We start from the raw sequence: 27,430 nt of genomic DNA, 5'->3' as shown, positions 1-27,430 counted from the left end.
CTACTCAAGCAACTCGAACTCTGGTGGCATCTGCCACTTCTCTATCCATGCCTGGATACCTTTGGCGTATAACTCAGGGTACTGCAGATTCCATGCATGAATGGCCTCCCGCACGATATAAGCCCGCGATTGCTGTGCTTCGCCCGTACCCAGCGTCCTATAATCTCTTCCGGTATTTCTTGTCCCTTCGAAATCGTCTTGCTTGCCCCCGGCTACGAGGCATATCCTGACACCTTTTGTCGCGACCTCTTGCACGGCTTCCTGCTGGAAGGCTGCCGTGTCTGAATTCCCTCTTTCGGACAAGCGAGAAGTGGTATTGCGCTTGACCTCTTTCACCAAGTCGTTGTTTTGCAGCTCGGGACTCCAACCCGATACCTTCAGAAACATGTTGTTGGGCGTGTGCAACATAGCCAGCAGGCCAAGGTGAATTAATTTTGGGCGCTTGGACATGTTGAGCCAGAAATCGCGCAGAGGACTGCAGCCAGATGCGAAGACGCTGATGGCCACATCTGGGTGTCGTCGCACCAGTTCCTGACAAACGAAACCGCCCGTGGAGATCCCGACCAGATGAGCACGGCCGCCATGGGCATGCTTGCGGATCATGTCTGCAATGAGGTCTGCCGCGAGAGCGAAGGAGAACGGCTTGATAGATCGTGATCGCGAGTGATGGGGCATATCCGGGATGAGCAGGTGATACTCCGTCAACTTGGGCCATACATGAGCCCATTCGAGATGCGAACTGAACAACAGATGCAGCATCACAACTGTGACCGGCGCATAAGGGTTCAGGGTCTTGAACCACAGCTCCTTTGGCGGATCGGTTGGTGATGCGTCGGTCTCCGTGCTGGATGTGACTCTACTGGTCGTGGACCACGAGCTCTCGGCGACGGAGGCGGCTCTGGAAGACACAACGCTGTCATTGCTAGTCTCCGTCCCGCCTCTACTCCTCGACGTCATGCTTCCGGAGGAGGAAGGCCCACTTGATTTGGCAGATGCCATTCGCTTCATCGTTGGTTGATATGTTCGTAGATTGCAGCGCGTGAGTTCGTTCCCAAGGTTTCATGTACCACCCATCGTATATCTATCCTTTCGTCGTGACATCCGAGGCCTGCGGCATGCGGTTCATTGCTGGATCGATGTGGGACAGAGCAGAAGGCGGCCCCGGGCGAAGGGGGACATGTCGAGAATAACTAAGTTATCGGCACACGCAGAGTCAAGACTGGCTGAGCGCGAAGAGAGCTGAAAACACCCCTCTGCGATAGAGTTGGTGACCCCGGAAATGACGGTTCTCTTTCAGGATAGGCTGGTGGGAACAGGGGAGCCTCGCCCTCGAGCCCACAGGCGTTGCATCTCGATATGGCGTAGCAAGCCAGATCCCTGTGCCTCTCCACCTGCATTGCTCTGTCTGACACGTTGACGATGGCACGAACCCCGCCGCTATCTCTGGAAATGGATTCGCGATATCGTATCATGCAGAGATCGGTCCCAAGGACGCGGCGCCTCTACCAGCGCTTTGGCCTGATCGTGCTGGTCTATCTGGGGGATGCAACAGAGCTAGCCACTAGACTCGGCCGATTGGACTATTCTCGGTATCGTTTGGTTCTGCCGGCACGAGTAGGTTGCCATGTTGCCGATGACGGGCAGCAGTCCCCACCGGCCTAGAGCTTACAACGGCTTCTAGACATGATGCTATATGGATGTTCCCTTCTCCGAGTAGCACGAGCGGGTGAGGCGCGAATGTCAAGACCGTTTCTAGAAGCAAGCGATCCCAAAAAGGAACGGGTTGCCTAATTTACGCTCGTAAGGATTACCCTCGCTCGCACCAGTGACACGATATAGTACAGGCCTGGAGGATAATTGCAGGGTTTGCTAGCAGGGACAGACTCGGGGGCCACGATGCATTATATATAGATGGGGCATAATTTGTCTCGTCACGTACCTATCTGCTCTGTGTCACATAAACCACTGCCTGAGATCCAGCCTGCTGGCACCACTCTCTATGACCCTTTTTAATTGGTAATACTGGAAAACTGTGGTAGACTGAACGGAACCAAACTACCCGTACATCGTATGTACTTCAGCTCTTTCTGGACACGCCAAGGCAGCTAGCCCCTAGCATCGACACATGATCATGATGGAGCCACTCGCATCTTAGCCATCGAGGTTTGTTCCTCTTCAAGCTGAATGTGTCCCATGCCCATGCTGTCGGAGCGGAACCTGTTCAGTCTCTCTGGACTCTGACGCAAGGCGGTCTCCTCGTCCATGTAAGTTGCTGTTAGGGCGAATGACGGAGCTGCCATACGAACCGCTGACAGCAAGCTAGCTGGCTGGGCCTGCACACGCTAGCAGACGGCGCCAGCTCATGGTGCAATTTCGCTACGCGTGTCAGCCGGTCCAGCTGCTGAGCGAAGTGTTCGAGTGAATGCCTTCCCACATGTAGCAAGTTACACAGTAGCGAACTTAGCAGTGGTAGCGGCTCCGCTACTACCAGCCGTTGTAGATTATGGCGGCCTCTTTCGGAGCCAGGTCCACGGCAACACGGGTGTCATTGACTTGACCCCCGTCTGCCATTGAGCCTCCAGGTCATCCTGCATCTGGGGGCCCTGCCGCACTGGGGGGAGCCCCGGTGGAGGGAAGACAAGACCTAATTGGCTCAGGGGCGGTAGCTTTCAGTGGGCCTGCCCGCTGATCCCAGCGCCCGAAAGCCAACGACGCGGTTCGCCCATGACCTAAACGTGGGATTCCTGGAAAGGGGATGTCACGCCAGGCTGGGAATTGTCCGAATACCTTAACCGTTTCTCGAGCTGCCCACCATCACTCCATTGCCAGCCCACGTGCTGCCCTGTACGGATAGGTAGAGCTCGCGAACCTTGCATGTGACCGTACAGCTGTCGCAACGCCTGCGCCACGAGCGCTCAATTGCGTCGACACGATCGGCTGTGAAGTCGTAACTTCAGGCCAGCCCCAGGGCTTCCTTCTGAGAGCTTCAGGGCTGCCAGCTTCGAAGGTTGAACGAGACCCAGCATCCTCACGCGCGAGACCGTGTCACCGCTCCTGTGCGGCCGAGCTCTCGACCTGCAGCTCACCCGTTTCATCCGAAAAGTTGGTCCAGCTTCTTGCCAACATGCGTGTGCAGCCACAGTGGAAACCCAGACAGACGTGAACCTGCGAAACTTTTCCCCCTTACCGAGGCGAGACATTGGTGGCTGCGATCCGAGAGGCTTGGGTTGTACAATCCGCACATAGACCACCATGTCGGGGCCGGATCGCCATGATTCGCCGTCGCCCAGGACGAAGGATCAAGACGCCACGAGTCCGACTCCCTCGCGAGCCATCGATCGGCCGACCTTCATACGTGCCTTGAGCGGTCCAGCAGCGCCTACCAGGACGCATACAAGCGATTTCCTCAGTCCCAATGGTGGCCTGTCCGAGACCCCAGTGGAAGAATCTCACGAGGCATATGACTATCTGAATGGGGGACTGCCGCATGCAGACCTATCGCCAGTCTCGGGTTCCGGCAACGGCTCCCGCAACGGCTCCCCAGGCCTGCCGCCCTCAGCGATTCCCACATCTCCGAGAAGACACTTCTTTGCCCGAAGCTCCGGGAACGGTGATATCTCGCCATCGCTTGATGGTGCCTCCCCCGCTCCGGGCCGGCGAAGCGTTCAGTTCGCGAGGGCAGACACAGTTCTGGACCCGCCCTCCATACACTCGCACACAAGGCATGATTCTTGGGATGCGGACCCGTCAGGGCGGTCTCGTGGAGAAAGACTAATGTCAAAACTGAAGGCCTTGACTGCTGCCGGGCCCTCGCAAACCCCGCGGCCTTTTGCTACTTCCGACACTCCTCAAGCGTCGACGAGCAGCTCTCCAGTCATGTCGCGCTCTCACCGCATACCCACCATTACCCACGAAGAAGGTAGCGACGCCGATGTGGAGGAAAGTGGAGATGAGGGCGCGGCCCGGCAAGCTGCGAAGCCGAACAAAAGGAAAAGGATGCGCCGCCGGCTCAAGAACCTGGATATCCGATCTGCTCAAAACACACCTAGGATCGGCGACGAGTTCGACTCGCCTGCCATGGAGGGCCGCTTTCGTACCTTGGCTCGTCGGTCCACAATGCCTGACGCGTCCGAGCATCGCGCCGGTCTCTCAGAAGGCGAGGGTCGTGATCAGTTGGTCGGTACCCGCCGGGGGTGGAGCCGCGGTAACTCTTGGATCAGCCACACGAGGCAGGAGCAGGATCAAGACGGCGAAAGTTCTCAGCCAAGAATGCCTGGCCACAGACGCCGTATATCTGACATGTTCGGCGGAGGCTCCGACATTGATGGCGTGGCAACTCCGAAACGTCCTTTGTTCGGCGCCGACAGAGCAACTACCTTTGGGGTGCAACGATGGAAGCAGGTGAAAAGCACTTTCAAGATGCTGAGTGGGAAAAGGAAGAATGAGCAATTCGACTATTACAAGTCTGCGGAACTTATGGCCGAGCTTCGTGCCGTGACACCCGCGGTAGTCATCCTCGCCAGCATGCTGCAAAGAGATGAGCACGGGTACAAACGTATCCCAGTGCTCCTCGAGCAGCTGAAGCTGAAGATTATCAACAGCCAGCCGGACAAGGGGGAGAAGGAAAAGGGCCACAGCGAGAGACATTCGATATTCACAATTGCGTTGGAATATGGCAGTGGACCAAGTCGCATGACATGGACTATTGAACGCTCGGTGTACGAGATTGCTGAGCTCCATACACGCTACAGGTTGTCACTTGGAGACAAGAATCCCCTCCAAACCTCGGTAAACCCCAAAAACAAACCCAAGCAGCCTCATTTCCCAAGGACGGCCTTTCCATATCTCAGAAGTGTGAGAGGTCTTGGGCTGGCAGACTCGGAAGACGAAGATAAAGGCGCTGACGGTCGGATCGACGAAGCGGTGGCCGAAGCGACCGCTGGTGAGATGACTGCTGCCGAGGGTACCGCAAGCGAGATGGATAGACCCGGGACCGCTAGGCGGAAGAAGTCCCGCATCAACCTGTTAGGCATCAGACGTCAATCTTCTGGGCTCGGCGAACTTCCCGAAGGGTCGAATTTGAATCCTCAGAAGGCAGCAATGGAGGCAGCGATCATGAGACGCAAGTTCGTGGAGAGGCAGAGAAACAAGCTTGAGAAGTATCTCAAAGAAATGATACATTGGCTCATGTTTCGAGCTGATGCCAATCGTCTCTGCCGGTTCCTCGAACTCTCCGCTCTCGGCGTACGTCTTGCCGCAGAGGGATCGTACCATGGCAAGGAATGTTTCTTGCACATCCAGTCGTCGGCAGGTGTAGACTTCCGGCGTGTGCTCACGCCCTCAAAGGTCATTGCTCGGCACTCCCGCAAGTGGTTCCTAGTCCGGCAAAACTACATCGTTGTCGCCGAATCGCCCTCGACTATGAACATATACGACGTCTATTTGGTTGACCCCAGCTTCCGAATTGTATCCAAGACCAACAAACTTAAGCAGCTTGGAGCGATGGCAATTGGAGACTCGGACGCTAGCAAAGGGAAGGGCAAGGCCGTTGCCGACGATGATCATGCTCAAGAGGAAACAGCGTCATCAGGAAAACATCATACGTTGAAGATCTACACCTCCGAACGAAAGATCAAGCTCTACTCAAGAAAAGAGAGGATCATGCAGCAGTTCGAGCTTTCAGTCAAAGAGATGTTGAAGCAAACCGAATGGCACCAGAAGCATCGTTTCGACAGTTTCGCCCCTGTGAGGAGCGGTGCCTTCGCCCAGTGGTTGGTCGATGGTCGCGATTACATGTGGAACGTGTCGCGTGCTATCAGCATGGCCCAGGATGTTATTTACATCCATGACTGGTGGCTGAGCCCGGAGCTTTACATGAGACGCCCTGCAGCTATCAGTCAGAAGTGGCGGTTGGATCGACTCCTCCAAAGAAAGGCTCAAGAAGGGGTGAAGGTCTTCGTGATTATTTACAGGAATGTCGAACAAGCTATTCCCATTGACTCCGAGTATACGAAGTATGCTTTGCACAACTTGCACCCCAATATCATGGTCCAAAGATCGCCGAATCAGTTCAAGAAGAACCAGTTCTTCTATGCACATCACGAGAAGATTTGTATCGTCGACCACGACGTAGCATTCGTTGGTGGTATTGATCTCTGCTTTGGTCGTTGGGACAGTCCGCAGCATTACCTAACGGATGACCGGCCAACCGGCTACGAACCAGACGGAGAGACGCCCAAAGATACGGAACATTGCCAGCTATGGCCCGGCAAGGATTACTCCAATCCACGTGTTCTTGACTTTTTCAGGCTTAATGAGCCGTATGAGGAGATGTACGATAGAAGCAAGGTTCCACGTATGCCATGGCACGATATCTCGATGCAGGTTGTCGGCCAGCCAGCGAGAGATCTTACGCGCCATTTCATTCAGCGGTGGAACTACCTCCGAAGAGAGCGAAAGCCGACCCGGCCCATGCCTTTCCTGCTGCCACCACCGGACGCCAACCAAGCCGATTTGGAGAACCTGGGCCTCACAGGGACCTGCGAAGTACAGATACTGCGCTCAGCTGGCGACTGGTCCCTGGGTTTCCCCAAAGATGTGACAGAACACAGCATCCAGACGGCCTATGTTAATCTCATAGAGCAGTCAGAGCACTTTGTGTACATGGAGAACCAGTTCTTCATCACAAGCACTGAGACACTCAATACCAAAGTGGTGAACCGTATCGGCGATGCTTTGGTTAAGCGAATTATTCGAGCACATGAAAAGAACGAGGACTGGCGTTGCTGTATCATGATCCCCCTCGTGCCCGGCTTCCAGAATACCGTTGACCAGGATTCTGGGAGCAGTGTGCGGCTGATTATGCAGTTTCAGTACCGCAGTATTTGTCGGGGCCCTCACTCCATCTTTGGTCGTCTTCAGGCCGCTGGCATTGACCCCGAGGAATACATTTCCTTCTTCAGTCTGAGGCAATGGGGCAAACTGGCGAACGATAGTCTCGTCACGGAGCAGCTGTATATCCACGCAAAGACCATCATTGTTGATGATCGAATTGTGCTTATTGGATCCGCAAATATCAACGAGCGATCGATGCTAGGCAGCCGAGACTCTGAATGTGCTGCTATTGTTCGCGACACCAAGATGGTGGATTCCACCATGGCAGGCAAGCCTTACCTTGTCGGTCACTTTGCCCATTCGCTTCGCATGCGACTGATGAGAGAACATCTCGGACTTAATGTTGACGAGATCACCGAACAAGAGAGAACAGCCTCCGCAGGCACCGATGAGGAGTATGAGGCAGAGATGAGCCGGATCTATGATACCGACGAGTTTCCTAGTTCAGCAGCCAGGAACTCGAGCGCTGGGCTGCGCCATTCACACGGCCACAGTTATAACAACGAAGCTAAGACTCATGACCACGGCTACACGTCCTCGTCTTCGTCTTCATCTAGTGGAAAATCTCCCACGCGACGGACGAGTGTGGCCCAGCGAAAGCGTGACTCGAGTCTTTCAGCACTCAAAGCCGTCAGGGACGGCCTGTCAGGTTTGTCATCTGATGGCACCAAGGTCGACGTCAAATTGCCACCTCCACCAATGATGGTCCGTCGGACTACAGCCGAGATGGGACTGACGCATCTAACGCAACTCCCGCAATTGCCATTGACCGATGACACTGATATCGGAGGTCCACCTCTGCACCGCGACGCCAGTGGAAACCCCACTCATGAGCAGCTGAACCCTCTGGCAGCAGACATCAGGCCTGCCATTATCGGTTTCGATGTTATGCGAGATCCCGTCAATCCATCCTTCTGGGATGACGTCTGGTGCAGAGTCGCCGACAACAATACAAAGTTGTACCGTCGTATCTTCCGCTGCATGCCAGACAGTGAGGTCCTCACTTGGAAGGAATATCACGACTTTGACGATTATGCAAATCGCTTCCAGGAGAGCATGTCAGGTCGTAAAAAGAGCGATGAAGAGGCAGAAGTCAAGTCCCAGATAAGTCATCAGGGTGGTGCCGGCGCTGGCGTTGCTGTGCCCCCGGCCGCCCAAGATCTCGCGAACGCCTCAGAAAAGGCCAACGCGGCCAAGGAACATCTCAAGCCCGACACAAACCCAAAGTTTGTGATCTCCAACGAGGACACTATGAATGAAAAAGCAGCCCACGGTGAGCACGATCGCCAGGAGGAGCCCAAGAAGCCCACCCTGAGTCTCAATACGGAGAACGAGAAGGCGAATAGCCACGCCCCCGAGGCCCCTTCACCTGTGCAGCCTTTCCCAGCCTTTGATCAGCCTCAGACCGAGGGCCACCTGGAGCCTCTGGCTGCGGCAGGTTCTCATACTCAGAACAGCCGCGAACGGCGCACGACGTTCTCGTCCACAGATAAGCCGACGTCGTCTCAAGGCGGCGGGCCTTGTACCTCTAGCATCTACGCGGCGCCGAACTCTGGCATGGGCTCGACACGCCGCCGCCGCCGTGCTACTACTAAGGGCAGCCGTCGGGGCCCTGTGTTCCCATACGACGTGCTCAGCCGCGAGCAGGCGGAAGAGTTGTGCGGCATGATCCAGGGCCACCTGGTGCAGTTCCCCTATGACTGGCTCGAGAGTGAGGAGAAGGATAACCACTGGCTCTATCAGGCGGACCTGCTGGCGCCCAAGGAGATTTAGTAAGTCCTACCCAAGCCAAGCGCCAGTATTCCAGAATAAACACGAGTATGCTAACTGTCTCGCAGCGACTGAACGTGTCTCCCCTTCTCCCTCCAAGGCCCGAGTTGTCTGTTGCCCCAAACACAGAACCCCTGTCTTCTTTGTCTGTCCGTACGAACACCACCAGGCCCCAACAAGAGCAACCATTTCAAACGAAGCTAGCCAAGCGCTTTGCCCTGCATACCTAAATGGAGTTCGGTATCATGCTATACACCACATCACAGGCGTTTTGCACCTAAAAAATCAGGAGTTGGACGGTCTCTTTTCTAGAAGCCGCCCTCGCGGCTATATTTGCCTTTCGTTGTTGTTTCATTCAACCCGACCCGTTTTCCCTTAGACGGAAGAGTTCTAAGAGGTCTTGTATATAGATAGCGTACCTTGTGTCTCACCTCTTCTCTCGGCAGAAGGCGTTCTTTCGTACCCAAGTATATTACTAGCCATTTTTAATATCAAATACACGGAGGGATCATTGAACAGTCTTAGCCCGGGTCATGGTGCAGAAACTCTCTGGTTCGTGCAATATAGCAGCTTGGTATGTGATCGACAGGGGAAGGCATAAGTCTCGGTGAAATACTGCAAATCCAGTAGGTTTTCATTTTGTCTTGTGTAAAATGTCCTTATTCGTACAATATTCTATCCGCATAATCCATTCCAGAGACCACTTTCCAAGCCGCCTGCGGACGGACCGAAACCTCCCTACCGCACGGTGCCAATCCCCCCAATCATTCCCTTGTTAGAGTGCCGTATCGGTCCAGAAAACCCAAAATAACCGGCGCACGCTCAAATATCGAACACCTCGCCGACGCCGTACCCGCCGCCGCGCCGGGAGTCGACGAGGTCCAGCCTCCAGCCCTCCCAGTTCTTGAGGCCGCGCTTGATCTCCTTGATGCGCTCGATGCGCCGCTTGGCATCCTCCTCCTGCGCGCGGCGGAATGCGTCCTCGTCAAAGTCCATGTCGTCGTCCTCGAGGAGCCCGTCGTCCTCATGGGCGTGGGCATGCGGGCCCTGCGTCTGCGGCTGGGCAGCTCCCGTCAGCGCGTTGAGGCCCGAGGCGAAGTAGTCGCCAAAGCCCTTCTGCTGCTGGGACTGCTTGCGGGCCGAGCTCGGGGACAGCGGGCCCGAGAGGTCGATGTTGGTGAAGCCGCCGCCGGGGCTGGCGCTCGTCTCGTCCTCGGCGCCGGCCTCCATGTCCCGGCGGCGCTGGTGCCAGATGCCGCGGCGCAGATCGTAGATCTCGGCCTCGAGGTCGCGGACCTTCTTCTCGAGGCGGGCGCGGCCCTCGTCTTCGAGCGCGTCCACGTCGTCGTCGTCACCGCCGCCCTCGGCGGCGTCCTTCTTGCGCAGCCGGGCGTTCTCGGCCTCGATGCGCTCGATTTTGTTCTTGGACTCGAGGACCTCCTTCTCGGCCGCCTCCTTCTCGCGCCGAAGCGCCTGCGTCCGCGAGTCGTTCTCCTTGTGCAGATTGCCTAGGGCGGCGACCTTCTTCTCCAGGGCTTCGTGCTTCTTCTGGAGCTCCTCCTTCTCGGACTTGAGCGTCTCGAGCTCCTGCTCCAGAGACCGGACCTTGGTCTCGGCGCTGGTGCGGCTGCTGCCTTCTTTGACGGCCTTCTCGGTGGTGCGCTCGAGGTTGCGCTTCAGGTCCTGCAGCTCGCGGGTCGATTTAGTGGCGGCCTGCTCGGCGCGGGCGAGCTTCTCCTCGAGGGCGTTGATCTGCTCCTTGTCACTGCCACCCTCGCTGGCGCGACGTTCGGCTTGGGCGCGCAGGCGCGAGAGCTCGAGCTCCATGTTCTCGATGGTGGCTGACTTGGAGGCCAGCTGGGCCTGGAGCTCGGCGGCGGGCGGTGATGTTGTGGAGATAGACGGCGAGGAGCCATGACTGCGACGAGAGGCAGCAGCGGACTGGAGTTGTGTGTTTTGGCGCTGGAGGGCGGCGATTTCAGCTTGCTGCAGAGTGCAGATGCGTTAGAATATGCGCCACGCTAGTTTCGGTGGGAGAAGATTAAGGATAGCATACCAGCTTCTCTACCTCGTCGTTTCCTCCAGCTGTCTTGCCTTCTGAATCCTTCAGCTCTCCCAGCTCGTCCTCGGCCTTCTGCCACCGCTTCTCGGAGTCGGCAGCCTCCTTGGCCAGTCGCTTGTTCTCCTTTTCCAAATCCTCGATGCGGGCGACCTGCTTGCGGTATATGTCGGCGGCTGTCTCGCCCTCGGCCGAAGGCGACAGCGGCCCTCCGCCAGAGATGGAGCCAGCGCGGAAGGAGGCGGAGCGCATCTTGGACTGCTGCGAGGGCGTCTGCTTGGGCGACGTCGGCTGCTCCGAGGGCTCCTCGGCGGCCTCGGTCTTCTCCTTCTCGTCGGCCGCCTCTGCAACGGCCTCAGTGGCCTCGGCCTCGTCTGGCTTGGGCTCCTCCTTCTCCTTCTTGGCGGCGCCGCCCGCCTTCTTCTTGTTCTTCTTCTTCATCTCCTCGACCTGTGGGTCACGAATTGTGTCAGTCAGTCACTGATCTACGAGACACAGCTGGGTCCGTCTCGATGCGGTGCGTTGCTCACCCTCTTCTTGGCCGCCGCGAGCTTCTCGGCCTTGGTCTTCTCGTCGTCGGCCATTGTGCTGCGATTGTCTGGTGTATATGGGGAAGATGACTGCAGATACGGGGTCGCGTAGGGGTTCCAAAGTCTGTGTGCTGGAATTGGGAGCAGAGGTGCTTCTGGTATTGTGATGTGTCACGTTCAAGACTTGGACTGTATCACGGCCACCTCCCGCTCGCAGCTCAGTTCGGGGCTATGGACGACATGGATGACATGGATGACAGCTTGTCCACAGCTCCGTCCCGTGGCTCAGCAGCTGGCGGCCGAGACGGACCGGGTGCACGGGCCACTTGCATACTAATAGGGTGACTCGAAGTCCCGCTGCTTAACTCGGCGCCCCGTTCGGCGCTCCATGATCCAGCGGGAGAGGGCAGAGCTTAATGAGACGCTCTCAGATCGTGGAATACACAGTCTCATCTCCCGGGGCTGCTTGTCCACATATGTTCCCAGTGCATACGTATTCTACCCCGAATCTACTTCGTAGACTGTAGCCTCTGTTTCCATCTCTTTTTTTCATGCGCCGGCTCTTACACTCGATGGCGCAGGCAAGTCGACGGCAGTTTGCTCCCCTCAAGCATGGCGCTGCCCAGACGACCGGTGTGCCTCAGCTGAAGGGCGTAGTCTTTGATGTAGATGGGACCTTATGGTAAGTAGGCACTCAGAGCTATGATCTAACCCCTGTTCCTCGAATTCGATTTCATCCCCAAGCAGTGACGTACATGATCTTTATAAACCAAAACCCTCAAGTCGAGTTTTCATATCATGAAATCCCCTTTTTTATGAGCCTGCATAGACGAGACTACCATATCACTAACGCAGTATGATGGATGAACACAGCGAGCCCCAAAACCACATGTTCACCGAGATGCGCTCCGTTCTGGGCATACCCAAGTCCATCGACATCCTGGACCACATCTACTCCCTCACCCCGGCCTCGAAGCAAGAAGAGGCCATGGAGTCGATCCGGGCCATCGAGCGCCGGGAGATGGCCAAGTGAGTATTCCTTGCTCCACGAGATTGAGAGCTATCATCTCAACAAAACCCTATATCACTCCGCCGCATCGACCCCGACCTGACAGAAACCCACAGACAAATAGCCCAGCCGGGCCTCACGGACCTGATGCGGTACCTGGATGAGCGCGGCGTGCGCAAGGGCATCTGCACGCGCAACTTTGACGGGCCCGTGACGCACCTGCTGACGCGCTTCCTGCCGGGCTCCGTCTTCGCGCCCATCGTGACGCGCGACTTCCGCCCGCCCAAGCCGGACCCGGCCGGCATCCTGTTCATCGCGCGCAGCTGGGGGCTGAGCCGGCCCGTCGGCGAGGCGGCGCAGGACGACGACGAGGTGATTGGCGATGCCAGGGGCCTGATCATGGTTGGCGACAGCATCGACGACATGACGGCGGGGCGGAGGGCCGGTGCCGCGACGGTGTTGCTGGTAAACCCGGCGAACGAGCACCTGGCCGAGCACGAGCATACGGATCTGGTGATCAAGCGGTTGGATGACCTGGCCGTGATCTTGGAGGACGGGTTCATTGGTCGGGAAATGCCGTAGCCTGTGTTGCGCGTGCAAAATCAAGCGGCTCCCCACGTCAAGGGATGTCCATGACCATAGGTCTACAGGACGGCGGCTTGCCCTTGAGCGGGCAAGTATCCATGCCACCCATCACCAGGCACATCTCGGACAGTGTCTCAGGAATCCAATATAGAGGCAGTGGAACAGCAGCGGAGTCTGCTGGGCATGGCTCGGGTCAATAGATTGGTGGACGGACACGTAGTATATAGAACCTCGACCCAGTACTACTTTTGAGGAGGAAGTGTCTAAACAAGTCGGATTGTTCCATCTCCTTTTATGATGATGACTCCGCCTTGCCAAAGCTGCACACTACCCACAAACAGGGAACGAACCCGGAAGCTATATTCACCGCTCAACATGAATCCCTCGTCGACCCATGTCTTACTACCTCTTCACACCACAGAACGGTTCCTGCTTCACGGCCGGGGACGGTGTCTCATGTGAATGTCGCCAGGTGAGACCGGCCCCTCCAAAGACTAGGATGGTAGGAGGTGTCACCATACCAAGGATATACGCCAAACAATGCTGGACATGGTGAAGTCTCTTCATGCATACACGCAGATCAAGATGGGGTGGAGGAAACGCTGATGTGACCAAAACAAACAGGGCTGGCTTCGCCATGCATGCGCTCCTAGTAGCCCGCGTGGCCGTATCCATTAGAAGGAGGGCCAAAGGTAGCCTGCCGGCGGTTTTCTCTCCTCAGCTCGTCAGGCGTCTCCTTTCTAGGTGGTGGGGGAGGTAGAGGTCCACCTGGAGGGGCGGCCCGACCGGGCATGGAGAAAGTGGCCTGGTTTGCACTTGCACTGGCTGGATGCGACAAGTCAGGGGTCCCGATCTTAGGTACGGACCCTGACGTGGCCGACCTCTGTCCCAGTCCGGGGTGGACACTGGAACCCGCGGCTCGTCCAATACTTCCAATGCCATTCCTGGTGGGTGACCGGTTGTGTGCCTGATCTCTTGGAGAGGAGATGGTCATACCAGACATGCCCGCAATGGGTATTTCGCCTGACGTGGGGGTGAAGGCTGGACCGTGCTCACCGTGGTTTGTTGGCGAATCACTCGACCTGAGCAGGTCCTGCGTCGCGGGTGACAATTGGGGTGCCAAATGAGACTTGCGATTGTCCCTCTCCATAAGGCCAACAGCCCAAGCTCTGAGATCAACAGGCGTCCGCTTCGCCGCCTGCACGAAAGGATCGCGGTCCTGCATGATGTTAGCCTGTCTGACACCATTTCATTAGAGCATAATTACTTACAAAGAGCTCTTGGGGCGTCGGGCGCTCGTCGGGTATCTTTGAAAGGCACTTCTGAATCATATCCTCCAAGATAGCGGGAAAGGCGTCGCTCTTCGGCAGCCTGGGTGCAGGCTCGTGGACAATTTGTTGTAGCAGATCCAGGATACCAGCAGGCGCACCATCCCCATCAGAGAGCTGCTCGCTGGCGGCAAACGGGAATTTGCCGATGGCCATTTCCATAATACTCAGGCCGAAACTCCAGACGTCCGACTTGACCGTGTACTTCTCGCCCTGGATTCGTTCGGGAGCCATGTAGGTCGAGGTGCCGACGAACGTGTCTGCGATCGAGTTGATCAACTCTCCCGACACACCAAAGTCGCATAGTTTGATGTATCCTCGTGAGTTCACCAAGATGTTTGAGGGCTTGATGTCACGGTGCATGATGTGGTGTTTCGAGTATAGATAGGTCAAACCGCCGAGCGTAGCCTCTGCAATCTTGCCCAGCACATCGACTCGGATGGGCCCAAAGACGCGGGAGACTCGGTCAAGGGATCTGTGGTCGCCCGGTCAGAAACGTCTCGGGACTGCGCAGGATGCTGCTCTGATCCGACTTACCCAACATCCATGTACTCCATGCACATGATAACATCATTATGCTCGTTGAGGAATGCGCCGTAAAACGTTACAATGTAGTTGGAGTTGCAGCTGTGCATGATCTGGAGCTCGCGCACGATGCGTTTCCGCATCTCCTTTTTCGCCTCGACGTGGATGACCTAGCCATTGTCTTTGCTTAGCTGCTGGACCGGTTGTCAGGAAGCAGAGTAAGACATACCTTGCGGGCCATGGTAGTTCCCGTGGGGAGATGCTTGATCTTGCTCACGGTTCCTCCATTGCCCGAGCCCAGCTCCTTTATTATCTCCAGGTCCTCCTGTCTCAGGTCCAGGTTGAACTCGATGCCGATCTCCAGCTGAGCATCGCCGCCGTCCTCGTGTTTCGAGCCTCCAGTGCCCCAGCTGGCGCCCTGGTCGCGGCTGTTCGTGCTCGCAGTCGGCGGCGCCTTGGGTGCGGCGGGTGTGAGCGCCAGACCCTTGACGTTCTTGCGCTTCATAGAGCGCGGGGCAAATGGGTCGGCCATGGCGGCGGCGTGGGCGGGACGATGAATGGGCTCGAAGGGAGCCGATGCGCAAGACGGGGCCGGCTTCGGTAGAAATGGCAAGAAGCAAGAGCCAGAGCCAGAGCCTCCGCCGTATATATACGCAGGCAAGGGGGGCCCGTCAATCCCACGTTCCGGTGATCAGGTGTGGGTTGGGCGCGGCCCTGAGCGGTTCAATACAACGCAGGCGATGGTGCCCCTCGCAACCCAAAGTCGCCAACGGCAGGGGCCGTGGATCAGGAGGGAATTCGAGATGCGGCCGACAAAAGTCCTGTGGATCGCAACTGGGCGACGATCTGTGAGTACGTTGCCGTTAAGGGGGCTGTCGTCCTGCTCGAGCTGCTGTGATGCACCGGGCCAAGAGCAGTGCGAGCAGTTGAGTTGGTTGAGGTCCACGGGTATCAGCAATGCAACGAGTGAATGAATGGATGAATGAATGAGCGCCAGTCGGCCAGCACGGCGGGTGCAGGTGGGCTGCGCAAGGGCCGAGGAGTGGGACCTAACTTAGACCGGCTGCCCAGGTGGGATTCTTAATTCCTAGAAACAGTAGCAGGCCTGCCTGGGTCTGCTAACTAGGCCGGGTGTCCCACTGGAACCCTTAAATGTTCCACTGCCCTGTAGCGTGGGATGGGCAGACCAAATCGGCTTGCCACCCAGACGGGACGTATCTTCAAAGAAAGGGGGGGGGCCCCCAAATCTTGGTAAAGTCTGGTTCAGAGTTCCTGCAAGAGAGATGTTGCTGCACGTTGGATGGAGGGGTTCCGTAGACGCATGTATGTATGTATGTCTATATGTATGTATGTATGTACCTGTGTGCTCACGTACCCGGGGCCGGCAGCAGTTGAAGAATACCTACATACAGCAGCAGGAGACGGGCGAGTGATGCCTGCTACAGTAATTCTCCGGTGCCCGTTTCTTTGTGTACAGAGTGTATGAAGGCAAGGCCCGGGCTTGGAGGTCCAGAATACGAGTTCACTTGTCAGAAGCGACGTCGCTTTCTATGGTGGCGGGCAGTCTAACTTGTTAGTCGCCAGGTCGACTGGTCGGGTTCCAAATTCCAATGGGTCCTCACAGGCCGATGGCACAGTCGCTGGTGGTTCCGACTATTGGATGAGCTGCAGCTAGCCATGCAAACACACAAAGATTGTCTGCGTCGGCGGGGATACTACACATGACAGGTCGCAGCGAGCCAGATGACGAAGACACTAGTTAGAGATTCGCACCCAAATCCTCCTCCCGAACCTGGATGGCGAGGTGCCGGATCCTGTGAGATATGAAACCTCGAGAGTCGAAGCGTCTACAGCCGTGACATGATGGGCCCCGGTGGCCGCCCCAACTAAACACCAGACAGACAGACACAGAGAGAAAGATAGACACAGACGGAGCGCGGGGCAGTGGAAGCGCCCCCAAGACAAGGGTTTGCGAAAAGGGTGTTGCGAGCTTGGCCAAGATCAGACGACTGGACTCGCAACGGGGGCCATGCCGCCATGGTGCAGTCAAGAGCTTGTTTGGGTCCTGTGATACAAGGGAAAATTTATCATTCAGGGGTGGGCACCCCTTTTGCACCTTGAGTGAACAAGATACATAGGATGATCGTGGAGTTTCCGATTACTGGGGATTCCGAGTCCCGGTGCATGCTGGTTGGCGGCGGCCCCCCTTCTTCTCTCCATTTACATGGGTCATGGATCACCAGAGTGCCAGAGTGATTTTCTGGAGGCTGAGGGGCCGGTGTAGCGCTCTATCCCACGGGAGCTAATGCACCTCTCAGTCTGGACCGCACTTCAAGTCGATGGGGCACTGCCGAATTCGAGCTTCTACGGCTCGAGAGGCATAGTCCTCTCACCAATTAGGCTGGGTTTCAGTGCACTGGTCAAGCCAAAGGGCGCTTCTCCTCGAGGCACTGGTCTGTATTGCAAACGAGCCCTGTGTCTCATGTCGAGCAACCGCTCCTGATTGGCCATGCTTGACCGTCAGGGGTCCCTGGAGGCCTTCATGGAATATGTAGTTAGAAGTTGGCAACTCTCTCACTCACACTCTCGCGCTCTCCCAGTATCTATCCACGCAAACAGCGCCTTGCGTGGCAGGTCTGGCTCGTTGATCAAGATGTTCATTTATGGAATAATCAGATACACTCAGGACCGTGTACGAGAAATGCAGGCGGTTCACTTCCGCAACGCCCCCGGTGAGTCTACTCTGTCTCCAGATATGCCTCTTTAGTGAGATAACCGTGGGGGAGAGATACACCAACCACGAGAGTTCCCACTTCGACAGTATACCTGCGCCTGAGACGTACCTACCAAGGTAGACTATGATTTCTTTCGCCATGGAGTAGCCAGTAACTAGTAATGCAACGCATACAGGCACTAGTGCCATTATGAGATATTGCCATCGGTTGAAAACGTCGCATTTGACCAGCCGGATGAGGCGAGCGGTGGCCGAGAGTTGTAGGTGACGTTGCCGCAGGTAGGCGCGCTAGGTATGCAATCACGAAGTCTCAAAAAGAGTGACTATGAGCAAAATCGATCACAGTCCAATACAGACGAGACGGGCTGGGGCCCCTTTTGTGTGACTGGTGCTTTGGAAAGTGCGATAACTAGACAGGTAAGCACCAAGACCGCTGGAGGCAAGTACTGCCGGCAGATATTTTCACAACCACGGGCGTGCAAGAAAAGACAACCCCAATGCACGATAGGGTTGGCGTACTCTTGACATGAGTTTACTGTCCAACAGGTGCGAATAACTGAAGTGTCAAGCTTCAGAGTCTCAGCCTTCCATCGTCAAGTTCCAGGTTATCGATTACCTCTTCTCAGCCGAGAGCTGTGGTGGGCGCTTTGACCATTCTGCTATCCCTGCGACCAATCACTGGGCACCCTCGACTCGCGAGGCTACGGCGCCCAGAACGACGCGGTACATTTTTCCAGCTCCGGCGCAAGCAACGAGCCGTTACCTCGCCTTGGTCCACTATCTTCACCCTCAGCATCACCGCAGTTGCCCCGTCTGCCGCTGCTGCTGCCTTGTCCTTTTCTTCTTCTGTTTCCATCGTGGGCTGAGGTGCGACTGGCAGTCTCGTCTTCGCCAGCTCACATTTTCATCTCCGTTTTTGCTCGTCAGCCATCGACCGATCACTGGAGGGCACAAGTGCAACCGACGACAAACCCCATCCTAACTTTAGCCCGCCCTCACCCTGCCAACACCGCCGCCATGTCTAACTCCATGAGGGACCTCGTGATGGGCGAGGCCTCCGAGGGCAGCTCGGACGAGGAGTCGTACGATGACGAGACTGGCGAAGCTCGCGCACGAGAGCGCGCGCGCAATGGCCACGTCGATGACTCCAGCGAGGAGGAGGAAGACGACGATGATGAAGAGGAGGCGGCTAAGGTGAGCGTGCCCCGGTCTTCTTGCCTGGAAGTCACACTGACATTGTCGCCAGGTCCGCGAAGGTTTCATCGTCGACGAGGATGAGGAAGAAGACGACGCAGAAGACTCGACCGAGGCGCGAAAGCGCCGGAAGCGTAAGCGACGCCAGGAACGGGAGGAGGAGGCTCAGCTCGACGAGGAAGATCTCGACCTGATCGGAGAGACACTCGGAGAGCCACAGCAGCCGGAGAAGGTAAGATTCCTTTCATCGATGCATCATTCGACATTCGCTCACATTGGTGGCGTGGCAGAAGAAGATGAAACGGCTGCGCATGGGCCACCGAGGCGAAGAGGACCGCGGAGCCGATCGCCACGGCCTCGACGACATGTTCTCCGATGAGGAAGAAGTCGACGAGAGGGCTTACAGCCGTCCAAGCCGCCTCGGTCGCCTGGATGACGAGATGGGCGACTTTATCGAAGACGACGACCCCCAGGATGAAGAAGAGCGTATCCGCCAGATCGAAGAGGCTGAGGTGGCCCGGCCACGCGACCGGGGCCTCGCTGGAAGTATTCTGGACCGCACTGGCCTTGACCAAGAAGTTGTCGACGACATGGAAGCCATCTTCGGTAACGGAGAGGACTACGACTGGGCTCTCCAACTAGAAGAGGAAGAGGAAGAGAGCAAGTACGAGGACACCAACATAGAGCTCAAGGACGTCTTCGAACCGTCGCAGCTGCAAGAGAAACTGCTGACGGACGAGGACAACATTATTCGCAACACCGACGAACCCGAGCGCTTCCAGCTTGACCGAAAGCCCTTCAAATCGTTGCAAATCACGAGCGAGCAGTTCAAGGAGGAGGCCCAGTGGATCACGAAGCTTATCTGGCCCAAGAAAGGGTTGGACGACGACCTCAAAGGTCCATTCCAAAAGGCCATTGGCAAAGTTTTGGAGTACTTTGTTGTCGAGATGCTTGAAGTTCCCTATGTCTTTCAGCACCGGAAGGACTACTTGATCCACGCCGAGAAAAGGCCTAATCCCGAGCACGCGCATGACCCAGAAGCTCCAGAAACCATCGTTAGCGCCGAGAAGCTTCTTACGCAAGACGACTTATGGAGGATCTTGGAGCTCGACATCAAGTTCCGTGCCTTTGTCGAGCGACGAAATGGTCTCGAAAAGGCGCGGGATAATTTGAGAGAAGCTGCCGGCATCCAGGATGAGACCTTGGATGCTCTCATCCCCGAAGCGGAGAACATGGAGGAGTTGCAAGACCTCCAGGACTACCTCAACTTCCAGTACTCCGCTCAGCTGAAAGACATCGCTGCCATAAATGGAGTCTCCAAGGAGACGAAGCGCCCTGGCACCAAGACATCGCTTTGGGAGCGGACTAGGAACAGCAAGGTGTATCAGTTCGTCCAGGCTTATGGCATCACTCCCGATCGTCTCGCTCAAAATCTATTAGCCCAGAAAGGCGAGAAGAAGGCTCCTGTGGACGATGATGACAAAGCTCCCTTGGACTTGGCAGATTCCCTGACGGACGCTGATGCCCTCACGGGTGATTCTGTCATCCAGCAAGCTCGTCAGATGTTTGCCGAGGAGCTCTTTATTAACCCCAGAATGCGCAAGCTTTTCCGGACACACTTCTACCAGAATGGCGAGTTCAGTTGTCACCGGACAGACAAGGGTCTTCGAAGGATAGACGAGTCGCACCCGTACTACGAAATCAAGTACCTAATCAACCAAACTATCCACGATTTCGCGCCACGTCCAGAAATATTCCTCAAGATGATGCGGGCCGAGGAGGAAGGGCTCGTTGAAGTTCAGCTACGTCTTCAAAATGAGCGCAGGTTCCGTGAACAAATGGATGCGGAGTTCAAGTCGGACAACTACAGCTCGGCCGCCGATTCTTGGAACGAGGAGCGTCAGAAAGTGTTGGATGCCGCATTCTTCAAACTCGAAAAGCTCATCGCCAGGGGCGTGAAGGAAACCATCAGGACCGCCTGTCAAGAAGAGCTGCTGAAGGTATGCCGGGAGGAATACTCATCCAGGTTGGACCAGGCACCCTACAAACCGAAAGGCATGGTTCTGGGAACCACACCCCGGGTACTGGCTCTATCGAATGGCATGGGCGACGCTGCGCGAGATCCCATATTCTGGGCGTGGGTGGAGGAAGACGGCCGTGTTGTAGAGCAAGGCAGGTTCGGCAACCTTGCTCGTGATGAGACCCAACGGGATGCTTTTGTGGAGATTGTGGAACGCAGAAAACCAGATGTCATCGCCATCAGCGGTTTCTCTGCCGACACCCAGAGGCTCATCCGCGACGTTCAGAGTCTTGTGGCTGACAAGGCCTTGATGGGGCCCGACTTCGAAGACCCGGAATCTGGCGACTACCGAACCGAACTGCTGGATGTGATTGTTGTCAACGATGAGGTCGCCCGGCTGTACAAAGACAGCCCCCGCGCAATCGCAGAACATTCGAGCCTCCATTCGGTCACACGGTACTGCGTAGGCCTTGCACGCTATTTGCAAAACCCCATGAAGGAGTATGCTACACTGGGCAAGGACATCGTGTCCCTCATATTCCATCAGTGCCAGAACTTGCTGCCTCAAGACAAACTTCTCAAGTATTTGGAAACGGCGATGGTTGACATGGTCAATCTTTGTGGCGTGGACATCAATGAGGCTGTTGGGGATTCATACACCGCCAACCTACTGCCCTACGTCGCTGGTCTAGGGCCTCGCAAGGCCACGGCCGTTATCAAGGCCATCAACGTCAACGGAGGTGCCGTCAACTCTAGAGACGAGCTCGTTGGCGATCCCGACAACAACAAGTTACAAGTTGTGGGCCCGAACGTCTGGATGAACTGCGCCAGTTTCCTCTATATGGAATATGACCCATCCAACTCAACCTCTGAGCCGCTCGACAACACTCGAGTACATCCCGAGGATTACGAGTTGGGCCGTAAAATGGCTGCCGACGCTCTGGAGCTTGATGAGGAAGACGTCAAGGCCGAGACTGACGAGAACGGGCCTGGTGCCATTGTGCGCAAACTCTTCAAGGAGGATGAACAGGACAAAGTAAACGAGCTCATCCTTGAGGAGTACGCGGAGCAACTTGAATCAAAGTACAGCCAGCGAAAGCGTGCTACGCTTGAAACGATCCGCGCCGAATTGCAAGCTCCGTACGAGGAACTACGAAGAGCGTTGAGCGCCGTTCCTACTGAGAAAATATTTACCATGTTTACCGGAGAGACAAAGGACTCGCTGTCGGAAGGTATGGTTGTCTCCGTAAATGTGCGTATGGTCAGGGATGAGATTGTCATCGTAAAGCTTGACTGTGGCATTGAAGGCCGCGTGGACGCCATGGAAGTCAGCCATCGCACCAACGTATCAATAAAGGAGATCATTCGCCCGGGTCAGACCGTACAGGCTAAGATCCTCGAACTCAACCGCAAAGAATTCAACGCGAAGTTGTCATTGCGCGAAGACGCCGTGCGCCGTCCGTTGAGAAAACACTACGATCACGACCCGGGTACATGGGACTCCAAGCAAGAAGCCAAAGACAAGGAGGACCTCCGGGAGAAGGACAAGGTCACCGGCCGAGTTCAGAGGGTCATCAAACACCCCATGTTCAAGCCATTCAGCGCTTTCGAGGCAGAGCAGTATCTTGCCTCCCAGGCTACAGGCGATGTAGTCATCCGCCCGTCCTCCAAGGGTAATGACCACCTTGCCGTCACCTGGAAGGTGGCCGATGGTGTCTTCCAGCACATCGATGTCCTCGAACTCCAGAAGGACTCGGAGTTCTCTGTGGGTAAGGTGCTACGCGTAGGCGGCAAATACACCTACTCTGATCTCGATGAACTCATCGTTGAGCACGTCAAGGCCATGGCCCGAAAAGTCGACCAGCTTGTCGGCCACGACAAGTTCCGGAAAGGTAGTCTCACAGATATTGGTATGTATCCCCCCTTACGGCGGTTGTCAACTTATCACGGTCACTAACAGCAGCAACAGAGAAGTGGCTGACAGCCTACACGGACGCCAACCCTAAGGCTGCCGTCTACACGATCTGCATCGACTCGAAGCACCCGGGATACTTCACACTGGCCTTCAAGACCAATAAGCAGTCCCAGATCTTCAAGTGGCCGATCAAGATCATGCCCAATGCCTACGAGATGCTGAAGAGTCCCTACCCAGATATGAGAGCCCTCACCAATGGTTTCAAGCTCCGATACCAGAGCGAGCTCAACAGAGCACAAACGGCACAGCAGATGGCAAGGAGATAGGATCACGACCCTGCCCGTCCTGTACCCGTTGTTTGAATTATAATGCTAGAGATATGCGGAAGGCCGGAGCCTACGCGCGAATTTGTGCACTGCATAGGGGGGGCCATGGCACGATCCGTAACGGTGCCTGGCGATGAAAAGCATTCCATTGATCTGGCTGCCGGGAGTCTGAGCCAAGAAGGCCTGTTTTGTAAATTAGATATTACTCAGTATCAGACAGACTGAATGGTTGATTTGAGACACCAAAAACCGCAAACCCGCCACCGTCTTGTTCCTGTAGCCGACGACTCTTTCAGGGCTGTGAACCAAGTTACACTCGTATCCAAACATGTACGATGGACCCCGACCTGATTGAAAGCTGCGAGGTCGCTCTCGATTTGCTTTGCTGACATACAAGTTCGATCGAGAATGATCCATGGTGAAAACGGGGTGAGTCCAATCACCCCGCTATCCGAGAAAGCCGAATTTTCTTCCTCGGATACGATGGAAGCTATCAACTGAGACTAGATTGCGAGCTCTCGGCCTCGGTGCGAGACCTGTGGGCCCGCATGGTTTGAATCTTGGAATCCCAACGAGGTCTCACTTACGACCATGGTGGGTAAAACATGCAAGTTCTCGTATGGACGAAGAAGGATATATTTATCTTGGAGCAAAGCCAAGCCATGGCAGGGTAGACGTGCTGCGGCGTCAGCCCGAGCCTTGTGAGGCTCGGCTCAAGCTGAGTGAGATCCTGCTTAACTAGGTTGTATGACGATGTAAACAATGCCGTCGACAGCCCTGGCGCTGGCGGGCGCGTGGACGGCACACGCATACGCATGCGCTAGATTAAAATAGTGCGCTGATGTACGAGCCACATGGCCCCAACTGGGTGGTCCTAAGGGACGGCTCCTGCGGCCCCCCGAGCTACTGGGAACTTGGGAGAGCCCCCTCCAGGCCCCCCTGGGGGCACTTGAAGGCCCCTGGCCGCTCATCAATTTAAGCGAAACGATGATTGACGTCCAACCCCCCGTCACCTCGACTCAGCCAGAAGTACACCACCGTGGATAACTTAAGAAGTTGGAATTGTGACGCTTTCTCCAGCTTGGCTTGATCCATAAGTTTCCAGGCATCCAGATTGTGCCCGACCCCCCAATTTATCCTCACTGAATATTTTCTCTGATATCGCGACCCGAGCCATGGATTTGCTGCTGCAACAGCTCTGAACACAAACACCCCGTAGCCCAACTGCATGTGACGCCCTGCCCGAGCGTCCCTGGACGATATAAGTCGGTACCATGGCGGGAATCGAGCAGCTCGAGATTCATAGCAAGGTACGTGGTACGCGCAGGCAGATGAGCCTCCAGGAGACTCCCGTCAGACTCCAGCAGACCCGACACGTTTGCGACGTGCTTGGAAATTGGCAAAACATGGAGAGCTGACATGGGCGCCACTCGTGACAGTCCTACATCGTGCGCTGGGTCAAAGTCGAAGATGGCCACAGCATCTCGTGGAGCGTGCAGCCGCACAAGAAGTCGATCAACTTTGGCATCGTGAAGCATCCCGGCTCCGGCGCCACCGCCCTGCACACCGCGACCAGCGTCGACGAGCTGAACAAGTCGTTCGAGAACCTCGATGGCGGCAGCAACAACAATGCGAAAACCGGCGGCAAATTCTCGAAGCGCGATGCCAGCACCGCGCAGGACCAGCTGAGTAGCAAGGGTTTCATGCTGATGAATTGGCACGGCAAGTGTGAGGCCGGCAAGGTCTCCATGGGCACCTACGACGTGCTGTCCGGCCAAGGCGGCATGTTTGGTTTGGTCTTCGACAACACCTTCTCCAAGACCACCGGAAAGACGGCCACCTTCGTCCTCCTGACCTTCCCGACCGACCAGCCGCCCCAAGGAGCCCACCACCTACCGAACATGATGGCCGCGCCCAACGCCACGGCGAGCAAGACGAGCCTAGGGAAACCGAGCCCGCGACTGGGCGCCACAGCATCCGAGTCCGTCGACAGTCTGCAGAGTCACAAGAACAGGGCCCAGTCCATCGCAGGGCGCAGCGAGGGCGGCGGCGCGTCCTCATCCTATCATACGGGCACTCTGCTCAAGAGGCGGAGAAAGAAGGGTCAAGGTTTTGCTCGCAGGTTCTTCTCGCTGGATTACTCGTCCTGCACGCTATCATACTACTACAACCGCAACTCCTCCGCCCTACGGGGCGCCATTCCCCTGAGCCTGGCTGCCATTGCCGCGGATGAACGACGTAGGGAGATCAACATCGACTCTGGCGCCGAGGTGTGGCATTTGCGGGCGGCCAATGTCAAGGAGTTCAAGGAATGGGCCAAGGCTCTCGAGCGAGCTAGTCGCATCGCTCGTGGCATCGAACCCGAACCTATACCGGAGGGTACCCTTGCTCGGAGAGACACGCTCAAGGTGGACACCCAAACCGTCCCGCGCGTTCCGAACACGCAGCAGGAGGAGGACAGGGAATGGCAGCAGGTTGAGTCATTGGTGAGCCGCGTTGTTGGCACGAGGGATGCTCTCAGGCGCCTGGTCAAGGACATGGCGGCTCAGAAGCAATACACTCGTCCGTCCAGCTCGTATCTCTCACCCGCAACACCAAGCGGCCCAGAAGAAGGCGATGGTTACTTCCCCCCGCAACAGGAACGGCGCTCGTTCTGGAGGCGCAAGTCCAGTGCCGCGCCTCTCAGTCCGCAGGTCTTCCAGCCTGCACTTTCTTCGGCTCTGGCGGTACCGTCGCCTGGCTCTGCGGTCACCGTCACATCCAACGGACACGACTCAAAAGCGGGATCAAAGGGGCCAAGCCAGGCGGAGAAAAGCATTCAAGATCACTGCACCGCACTGCTGAATGATCTCGATTCGGTGATTGCGGGTTTCACGACGGTTGTTGCCAAGAGCAAGCGGAGGCGAACCCCGATGCCTGGATCTGCTACAGGATCACGGATGAGTTTGGAGTCTACCGCCTCTGAAGAGTTCTTCGATGCTGAAGGCGGCGACGCGGACAACCAGGTTGTGATGATCGACCGTCGCAGCGAGGAAGATTCGCAAGGTTCTGAAGCCGACGAAGCTGACGAAGCATCCATCCACTCGTCTTCTTCCGTGTCCTCTGTCGAGGAAGAGAAGGATGGCCTGGATGCCAAGGGTGCAGCGGCACTATTTCCACCAAAACCAAAATCTCTGGCACCCCTTCCTGTTGATATTGGCGTCGAACGCCGCCAGACCATTCCGCCTGCCAAGGTCCTCCCGCCATCACTCATTGCGTTCGTCCGAAAGAACGTTGGCAAGGATTTGAGTACAATCTCAATGCCTGTATCCGCGAACGAGCCCATATCTATGCTACAGCGTGTCTCTGAGCAACTTGAATACGCCCAGTTGCTTGATGATGCGACAAAACAGAAGACACCCAAAGAGCGTATGCTCTACGTCGCTGCCTTCGCTGTCTCTCAGTTCAGTGCCAGCCGTGGGAAAGAGCGTGCAATACGCAAGCCCTTCAACCCGCTTCTGGGCGAAACGTTTGAACTGTTGCGAACAGACGCCGAGTTCCCTGGTGGTTTCCGACTGGTTGTGGAGAAGGTCTGCCATCGTCCGGTCCGCTTAGCCATGCAGGCGGACGCCGCTCACTGGTCCTTTGCGCAAAGCCCGGCACCTACGCAGAAGTTCTGGGGCAAGAGCGCCGAGCTCACCACTGAGGGCAAGGTCCGCATTGCCTTGCGTCTGCCCGACGGCACTGACGAGTACTACTCTTGGACGCACGCCACCATGTTTCTGCGCAATGTCGTCATGGGTGAGAAATACCTGGAGCCTGTCGGGTCCATGGTCGTAGCAAACGACAGCACTGGTGCTCGCGCCAATGTTGAGTTCCGCTCCAAGGGCATGTTCGGAGGCCGTAGTGAGGACGTTCATATCGACACCCTGAACCCTGACGGCAGCAACACTGGCCTGGCCCTCACCGGGACATGGACTGGCGCTTTGCGGGTCGTGGAGCATGGCAAGACCGGACGCGAGCTGTGGAAGGTCGGCGATCTGGTACCCAATGCGCCTAACACATACGGGATGACCACGTTTGCCGCGAGCCTGAACGAGGTGACGCAGATCGAGGAGGGCCGGCTCCCGCCCACGGACGCGCGGCTGCGGCCGGACCAGCGCTTCGCGGAACAGGGCCAGCTGGACGAGGCGGAGGGCGAAAAGGTGCGCCTCGAGGAGGCGCAGCGGGCGCGCCGCCGGGACATGGAGGAGCGCGGCGAGCAGTGGAAGCCCCGCTGGTTCGTCAAGGTCGCCGGTGGCGACGACGACGGCGGCGGCGAGGAGGTCTGGCGCATCAAGGGCGGCAAGGACGGCTACTGGGAGAGCAGGGAGCGCGGGTTCCAGGGCGTCGAGCAGATCTTCTGAGAAGGGGGCGCGGCCGCATTTCACAACGGCTGACGAGCTGTGTGCGTGGTTTTCAAGAGGGAGGAGAGAGGAAAGAGCAACTTCTTTTTCGAGCCAGCGGTTGGTTTTATTTAGAGCTAGGATAGAGAGAGACAGAGAGAGAAAGATTTGAAAGTG

General features: G+C 56.5%; 7 protein-coding genes across 7 annotated transcripts; 4 read left to right on the top strand and 3 right to left on the bottom strand.

The window, feature by feature from the left end:
- On the bottom strand, positions 1 to 1,008 carry JN550_001902 (uncharacterized protein; the record flags this gene model as incomplete). The annotated part of the gene is made up of 1 exon (XM_049313138.1): positions 1 to 1,008. The coding sequence occupies one exon, from the start codon at positions 1,006 to 1,008 to the stop codon at positions 1 to 3; it is 1,008 nt and encodes a 335-aa protein (XP_049175963.1).
- Positions 1,009 to 3,252: 2,244 nt separating this feature from the next.
- On the top strand, positions 3,253 to 8,739 carry JN550_001901 (uncharacterized protein; the record flags this gene model as incomplete). The annotated part of the gene is made up of 2 exons (XM_049313137.1): positions 3,253 to 8,666; positions 8,733 to 8,739. The coding sequence occupies 2 exons, from the start codon at positions 3,253 to 3,255 to the stop codon at positions 8,737 to 8,739; spliced, it is 5,421 nt and encodes a 1,806-aa protein (XP_049175962.1).
- A 747-nt stretch (positions 8,740 to 9,486) lies between these two features.
- On the bottom strand, positions 9,487 to 11,307 carry JN550_001900 (uncharacterized protein; the record flags this gene model as incomplete). The annotated part of the gene is made up of 3 exons (XM_049313135.1): positions 9,487 to 10,650; positions 10,721 to 11,173; positions 11,254 to 11,307. The coding sequence occupies 3 exons, from the start codon at positions 11,305 to 11,307 to the stop codon at positions 9,487 to 9,489; spliced, it is 1,671 nt and encodes a 556-aa protein (XP_049175961.1).
- A 518-nt stretch (positions 11,308 to 11,825) lies between these two features.
- JN550_001899 (uncharacterized protein) lies at positions 11,826 to 12,844 on the top strand (the record flags this gene model as incomplete). Its single annotated transcript, XM_049313134.1, has 3 exons — positions 11,826 to 11,935; positions 12,127 to 12,282; positions 12,379 to 12,844. The coding sequence occupies 3 exons, from the start codon at positions 11,826 to 11,828 to the stop codon at positions 12,842 to 12,844; spliced, it is 732 nt and encodes a 243-aa protein (XP_049175960.1).
- A 652-nt stretch (positions 12,845 to 13,496) lies between these two features.
- Positions 13,497 to 15,232, bottom strand: JN550_001898 (uncharacterized protein; the record flags this gene model as incomplete). The annotated part of the gene is made up of 4 exons (XM_049313133.1): positions 13,497 to 14,066; positions 14,119 to 14,650; positions 14,713 to 14,870; positions 14,930 to 15,232. 4 exons carry the CDS (start codon positions 15,230 to 15,232, stop codon positions 13,497 to 13,499), a joined length of 1,563 nt encoding a protein of 520 aa, XP_049175959.1.
- A 3,219-nt stretch (positions 15,233 to 18,451) lies between these two features.
- Positions 18,452 to 22,889, top strand: JN550_001897 (uncharacterized protein; the record flags this gene model as incomplete). The annotated part of the gene is made up of 4 exons (XM_049313132.1): positions 18,452 to 18,628; positions 18,681 to 18,860; positions 18,919 to 22,558; positions 22,618 to 22,889. 4 exons carry the CDS (start codon positions 18,452 to 18,454, stop codon positions 22,887 to 22,889), a joined length of 4,269 nt encoding a protein of 1,422 aa, XP_049175958.1.
- A 1,274-nt stretch (positions 22,890 to 24,163) lies between these two features.
- On the top strand, positions 24,164 to 27,274 carry JN550_001896 (uncharacterized protein; the record flags this gene model as incomplete). The annotated part of the gene is made up of 2 exons (XM_049313131.1): positions 24,164 to 24,199; positions 24,329 to 27,274. The coding sequence occupies 2 exons, from the start codon at positions 24,164 to 24,166 to the stop codon at positions 27,272 to 27,274; spliced, it is 2,982 nt and encodes a 993-aa protein (XP_049175957.1).
- Positions 27,275 to 27,430: the final 156 nt, after the last annotated feature.

The sequence above is a fragment of the Neoarthrinium moseri genome, assembly GCF_022829205.1.
Source record: "Neoarthrinium moseri strain CBS 164.80 chromosome Unknown scaffold4_Wmoseri_CBS_16480, whole genome shotgun sequence".
NCBI lineage: Eukaryota > Fungi > Ascomycota > Sordariomycetes > Amphisphaeriales > Apiosporaceae > Neoarthrinium > Neoarthrinium moseri.
Note: the sequence above shows the minus strand (reverse complement) of the source record. Positions and strands in the feature narration are given on the sequence as shown.